General features: G+C 40.0%; 1 protein-coding gene across 1 annotated transcript in view; it reads right to left on the bottom strand.

Annotated features, from left to right (window-relative positions):
* Positions 1-2474: 2474 nt before the first annotated feature.
* ppm1g (protein phosphatase, Mg2+/Mn2+ dependent, 1G) overlaps positions 2475-7552 on the bottom strand; it is a 41396-nt gene continuing 36318 nt past the window's right edge. The window contains exon 10 of the mRNA XM_048535999.2: positions 2475-4636. Coding sequence (XP_048391956.2) covers positions 4454-4636 — 183 coding nt within the window. The 3' untranslated portion in view covers positions 2475-4453. The remainder of the gene's footprint in view (positions 4637-7552) is intronic.

The following is a 7552-nucleotide window of genomic DNA, read 5'->3' as shown; positions in this document are numbered from 1 at the left end:
ATGTGGTAAATTGCACAGGTGTCTCCTGGACATATAAAAGGAAGAACAATTTCAACGCTGCCAATTACTGCCCTCTCGATCATCAGTAAAGCAATAGAAATTATCCTCAACAGTGCTAGCAAGCAGTACCCACTTAGCAGGAACCTACTTCCTGATACCCAGGTTGGGATCTGCCAGGACCACTCAGCTCCTGCTCTCATTCCAACCCTGAATTCCAGAAGTGAGGTGAAAGTGATAACCCTTAACATCAAAACTGTATTTGACTGAGCGTAGCATCAAGGAACCTGGTAATAACTGGAATCAAGGTTGGAGTTATAGCAAGATTATTGTGGCTGTTGGTCATCTCAGCTCCAGGACATCTCTGCAGGAACTCCTCAGTCTAGTGTCCCAGGCCCAATCATTTTCAGCTGCTCCATCAATGACCCACCCATCAACGTTTGGTCAGAAGTGGGGATGTTCACAGATGCTTGCACAATGTTCAACACCATCAGTGACTCTTTGTATAAGGAAGCAGTCCATGTTCAATTGCAACAAGGTTTGGACAACAACATCCAGGCTTGGGCTAACAAGTCCTAAGTAACATTCATGCCAGACAAAAGCCAGGAAATGACCATTATAAACAAAACAATCTAAATGCCATCCTTTGGCATTCAATTGCATTACCAATGAATAGTCCACTAACATCATCTGGTAGAGTTTACCATTGACCAAAGGGATGGGACTTGCCATATAAACAGAGGCTACAAAAGCAGATCAGAGACAAGGAATACTGCAGCAAGTAAGTCACCTCCTGATTCCCCATGATCTGTCCAACATCTAGAAGACACAAGTCAGGAGTGTGATGGAATACTCCCAGTTTGCTTGAATGAAGTACCAGACCCCCTTCACCACCAATGCTCAGTAACAGCAATGTGTACTATCCACAAGATCCACTTTGGCAAAGATTCTTAGACAGCACATTCTAAATGCACAATCACTTACACCTAGGACAATGGAAGCAGCAAATTGGGATCACCACCACCTGCAAGCTCCCCTCAAAGCCACTCACGATCCTGACTTGGAAATATATTGTTCCTTCACGATCACTAGGTCAAAATCCTAGAATTATCTCCCAAAGGATAGTTTAGGTCTACTTACAGGTAGTGGAATTTAGCAGTTGACCACCATCCTCAAGGGCAATTAGGGATCGCGAATAAATGCTGGCCAGCCAGCAATATGCAATAAATGGAAACAAAATGACATCAGTTAAGAAGAACCTCGATCAGTTGTATTTATGACTGACTTTTAGCTTCCAATTTCCTTGACATGTATTGAAATGTGTAATGTTATCAATTTGAACTGGAAATTATAATGTCACAAGGTTAAAGTTCTAATATGCATTATGAGTGTACATGCCCACATCACAGGGGAGGCAGTGGGTCAGGGAGGCAACTCACTACCTTTTTAGAGTGCAATTACAGATGGGTCATAAGTTGCCTTGTCAGTGATACCTGCATCCCAAAGAAACAAACAAAAAACTAATTAGGATATTGTTATTTAAGTTTCCTGGGATAGTGACCCAGGCCCAAGTGTCTGAAGCTCCTTCAATGACCTTCCATCCATTTTAAGACTGTTCACTGATGATGGCACAATGTTTAGAATCATCCTGCAAACTTAAGAACAGTCCATACCCCCATGCAGAAAGGCTTGGACATCATTCAAGCTTATATTAAATTGCAAGTATAATTCATGACCATGTGCCAAATACTACTGCTGGAAAGAGAGAATCCAACCATCTTCCCATGACATTCAATGGCATCACCAATGATATCATTGGGTGGGAATGGGGAGAGGAGAGGTACCATCGACCAGAAAAGACCAAATCAGGAGCTGGGAAATGTGCAATAGCCTGCCTCTCATCTCCCAAAGCCTATGCATAATTTCCAAAGACACATCAGGAACATGACACTGGCTCAAACAATACTGAAGACTGGGGCACCATCTATATTATAGCATACCACTCGACTATTTCACCTTAAATTATTCATCCACTACCACCAGCATAGTGTCAAGCCTAAATCACCTACAAACTGTACTGCAGCAACTCACCAAGCCTCCAAACTCATGACCAAAGGCTCTTTTTCGTAAGTGTCACGTTAGAAGTATTAAGTTGCACACAAAGCCACAAACCATGCCGACTGTGAACCGTATTGCCATTCCTTAACTGTAACTGGACCCAAACCTTCGTAATAACACTGACTGTGCCAATACCACATAGACTGCAGTGGTTCAAGCACGTAGGTCACTAACACCCTCTCAAGGCCATTAAGGATAAGATACAAATTCTGGCCTTCTTGTAACATTTAAATCGCACAAAGAATAAATTCACCCAAAGGAGAGGTGATATTATTGGTAACTGAAAACTTAGGAAGGTCTTAAATTTGAAAGAAAAAAAATCCCAGATTTCTTAAACAACATTGACACATCTAGCATCATTCTAGATTGGAAAATGCATTTTTACTGAATTTGGATGGAAATTAAATCACTGGGCCACAACTTCATATCAGAAGTATTACTTCTAAAGATTGTTCAATATTCTGCTCCTTACAAACCTTAGGCCACCTCGAATTGCTTCAATAAAGTTGCTCACTTTTAGAATGTACGCCAAATGAGATCAGTTATGCATAACAAGATCCCAAAAAACTATGAAGAGATAAATAACATACTGAAGAGGTTAGCTGAAATTTAAAAATTGACCAGGACGCAAAAAATAAAACAGATTGCTTTTTGAATAGTGCAATGGATCTTTCACCCAAAGGCAGATCAGTGTCTGACTAAGTCTGAAGTAATGCAGCACTTAGCACATTAGAATGTCACACTCCGGATCTTGCATCTAACTAACAGGAGTCTGTGCAGAGATCATTTATAAAGTTTCAAAATTATAGTCAATTTATGAATCACAAAGCTTTACTCTGATGAAAGTATTTTTCAAATAAAAATGATGTTACCAATAGAATGCTGTAACATCACAAATAATTTATGGGGATACTAGATTTCTCTTTAGTCAAGAGGGTGCATCAACATTAATTAAAACAAATCAAGAAACAGTAGGTCCCTGTTGCTAATGTGCTACAGATATTATTTGCTCCATAAAAATTGCCATTGTAGTTGAAATGGGGATCAGTTTATGCTTCAACTCAACTTCAGTGGCTAGCCAACATGATCAAGAGGAAGCAAATTTATACATTCATGACCTTTTAAGCCAGAAGAATGATCCCCCATAACCTTTTACTTAAAAGCCAAATGATACCCCATCTGGATTTACACATCTTCTTTTTAAGGAGTGAAATATTTGTTTATGTGCAAATGATATTTCAAAATGCACTCTACACAAACCCAGTGAATTGACAGAGACACATACTAACAAGGCAGTCGTTATTTACATATGTGAAATGCAGTCATCACAATCAAAAGATGAAACACCAAAGGATGCCATAATTCTCAAAGGTCACTTAGCTTACATGATATATCCAATGCAACAGGAAAAAAAACAGGCTGTAAAAAAATTAAAAATTGTTTTCTTTTAATATATAAAAGTGGTTGAAAGTTCCTCTCTGATGTAGCATTCACAGGGCAGTGCAGTTTCTTGACTTCATCTTTTTGATATCTATGGCAATGTTGACAGTCATTTGGAGTGAATGCAGGTATACAAAGGAATTGAAAAGGAAACTGAAATCCCTTTGAAGTCCAACATTGCCTTAATGTTTACAAATACATATCGCTCAAAAATGTTAATGTTCTCTTGATTTTTGTTTTTAAAAATTGAAACATTGAAAAAAATTCCAGAGCCCCAAATGTTTTGCCACCTCATCTCAACACGAAAGGATGGCTGGAACAAAAGTGACTACTATCACACTGACCCGATATTTTCCGTCCTCAAGCAGAGACAAGTGGCATTCTTTTGAAGCAAACCTGTGTGTTGATGCATATTTTATCCCACACCTTTTTTAAAAAAAAATGTTATATTTGAAAAAAAAAGAGTCCTCATTTATGATTCCTGCAACATTTATGAACTATCTAATTTGGCTTGTTAAGTATTTTGTATTTCTTTGTGGAGTTTCTTGTATCAAAGACCCCATGAAAAAAAAGGAATGGACATTTCCAGACATCAAAATCCCCTCACAACAATAAACTCAATAGACAGCCACTTCTTTTTGTGTCCAAGTGCCAGTGTGCTACAATGTAGGGTTCCTGAACTGACTGCTGCTAAAGAATGTGTGCTTTACACACGGTAACCTAGGGTGTAAACTAAGGCTACATTGTACAATACTCCAGATTTATTTTTACACAATTTCCAGCAATCGCTTGCGTTTTTTTAAAAAAAGGTTCTCAAGGTTCATTAATTACATAATTTGTCAGGCCTCAGTTGAATCCAAACAACCCCTTCCCCAACAATTTCGTTGGATGTGCCATGTTATTCATTTCTCGCTTTCTTCCCATTTTCTTTTTCCTCGTCCGTTGAGTCGGGACGTTTTCGCTTGCTGCAGTCAGCCTGGATTTTCACAGGCCGTGGTTTAAAAGTGATGATAATACATGTCATATTGTCACATCCAGTACCATCTCCTGATGTGTCAGGTGCTAAACACCGGTCTAGGAGCTATAAATAAAGGTAAAAGGGTGGCAAATTTATGAAGACAGCGCACACAAAACCAAAGTTAAAAGATCTCCTATGGAGAACAAAACTGTAATTATCGCACTACGTCACCACCATCATTTTTATTCATGAACCCTTTTAATTTTCAGTGCACCTCAATGCTCACTTGAATGACAGTAGATTGTACTGAAATGCATGAAACTCTTTGAGGAGGAGGAGGAGGGCTAGATAGATTAGAAGCTGGTGCTACCCCAGTTGGAAATCTAGAACAAAGGTCATAGTCTCAGCTTAACGGATTTGCCTTTAGGAATGAGAGAGAATGAATTACTTTAACAAGGTTTGGAAATTTTTGGTATTTTCAACCCAAGGCAATGAATGTTCAACTGTTGAGCATATTCAAGGTTGATAGCGATAGAATTTAGCATTTAGTAGAAAGTGGTTCTGAAGTCAAAGATCAAACCTAAATTAATCGAAGACAGGGTATGCATGACTGGTCATATCACTTTTCTTTCCTCCTATCATGTCTTCTGCCTAAGGCGACTGAAAACATCAGCAATCAGAAGGAAATGTAATTATTAAAATGCTTAACATCCTACATAATAAACCACATTCTGTGCAAAGATATTTCTACTGAATTTCTTGTTGGATCTAGCGATTAGTGAAGTTATATTTATGGCTTGTAGGTTTGAATACATTCCCCTACCATCAACCCATGCTAATATTCTTGAGTAGATTTGTAGCTTGGATTGTGGATGCTGCAGTTGGTTCGCTTGTCAAGCTAGTTCAATAGTTTGCAGATGTTTCATTAACCTGCTGGTGCAGCCTCTGATGAAGCGTTGTTCTATTTTCCTGCCTGCTATTTAAACTCTGGGGTCCATTGCAGTTGGTTACTTCATTTCTGTTTTCTCTTGCAGTGGTGTGTATATGGGGTCTAATTCTGTGTGTTTATTGATGGCCTTCTTAGTGGAGAACCAAGCAAAGAAACAAAGAAACCTACAGTACAGGAACAGGCCCTACGGCCCTCCAAGCCTGCGCCGATCAAGATCCTCTGTCTAACCTGTCATCAAGATCCTCTGTCGAACCTGTCATCTATTTTCTAACGGTCTGTGTCCATTTGCTCCCTGCCCATCCATGTACCTGTCCAAATATATCTTAAAAGACACTAACGTGTCTGCGTCTACCCCTCCGCTGGCAACGCGTTCCAGGCACCCACCACCCTCTGTGTAAAGAACTTTCCACACATATCTCCCTTAAACTTTCCTCCTCTCACTTTGAACTCATGACCCCTAGTAATTAAGTCCCCCGCTCTGGGAAAAAGCTTTTGCTGTCCACCCTGTCTATACCCCTCATGATTCTGTAGACCTCAATCAGGTCCCACCTCGATCTCTGTCTTTCTAATGAAAATAATCCTAATCTACTCAACCTCTCTTCATAGCTAGCACCGTCCATACCAGGCAACATCCTGGTGAATCTCCTCTGCACCCTCTCCAAAGCATCCACATCCTTTTAATAATGTGGCAACCAGAACTGTACACAGTACTCCAAATGTGGCCGAACCAAAGTCCTATACAACTGCAACATGACCTGCCAACTCTTGTACTCAATACCCCGCCCAATGAAGGAAAGCATGCCACATGCCTTCTTGACCACCCAATTGACCTGCGTTGTCACCTTCAGGGAACAATGGACCTGAACACCCAGATCTCTCTGTTCATCAATTTTCCCTAGGACTTTTCCATTTACTGTATAGTTCGCCCTTGAATTTGATCTTCCAAAATGCATCACCTCGCATTTGCCCGGATTGAACTCCATCTACAATTTATCTGCCCAACTCTCCAGTCTATCTATATTCTGCTGTAATTTCTGATAGTCCCCTTCACTATCAGCTACTCCACCAGCCTCTAGGAATTCCTGTGCCTGTCTCTGTTTGGCTTGCTGTAGGATCCTGATGTTGTCCCAATCGAACTGGTGGTCCTCCTGGCCTGTATGTATGGAGGTGAACTCTCCAATGAACCCCAGAATTTAAATAGCAACCAGGAAAATACAATGCTTCAATGGAGGTAGCACAGATGTTATCAAGCAGGGTAACGAAATGTCTGCAAACTAATGAACCAGCTCAGCGAGCAAACCAACCGCAGCATCAATCCATGCTAGTTAAGAAGAGGATTTTCAGTCTCTTCATATCTCATTAGTACAATAATAGCCTGCATCTAAATAGTGTCTCAAGTTTAGTATTTTATCCCATGGGGCTTTGCAGGAACACGTTAAACAAAATTTGACTTCAAACCACATATGAGAATATCATAGCAGAAGATCAGAAGACTTGGTTAAAGCAAGAGATTTAAAGAGCACCTCAAAGGAGGGAAAACAGAAGTGAGCTGACAAAGAGGATCACGCAGGAAACTAATTTCTTCGAAAATGCGGACTCAAAAATATTCAACTCATTGGGGAGCTGGAGGAACACAGCAGGTCAGGCAGCATCACAGGAACAGAAAAGTCAATATTTCGGGTTGAGACCGTACATTAGGACCAGAAATGTTAACTTTCATGTTCCTCTAATGCTACCTGACCTGCAGTTTTCCTCCAGCTCCGCAGTGTATCGAATGACTTCTAGCATCTGCAGATCTTATCTCCTCAAAAATATTCATCAATTCCTCATGTTCTATCCTCATCTGTTGCCTTCCAGACACCCATCAAGGGCAGCAATTCAAAAACCATACCCCATGGAGTAATTGATCATTCTGACTTATTTATATAACTTTAAATCCTCTGATCAAATATGTACTCAGCTTTTCTATGTAAAAGGAGTTAATCAGCCTCCTTTTGACAGTCTAGTCCACATGTATGTCTCTCCACAAGAGGAGCAATTTCTTTGAATTCCAAGCTCATTTATTAAATGAGTATACTAAGGTCAACATT

The sequence above is a fragment of the Stegostoma tigrinum genome, chromosome 9 (assembly GCF_030684315.1).
Source record: "Stegostoma tigrinum isolate sSteTig4 chromosome 9, sSteTig4.hap1, whole genome shotgun sequence".
Lineage (NCBI taxonomy): Eukaryota > Metazoa > Chordata > Chondrichthyes > Orectolobiformes > Stegostomatidae > Stegostoma > Stegostoma tigrinum.
Note: the sequence above shows the minus strand (reverse complement) of the source record. Positions and strands in the feature narration are given on the sequence as shown.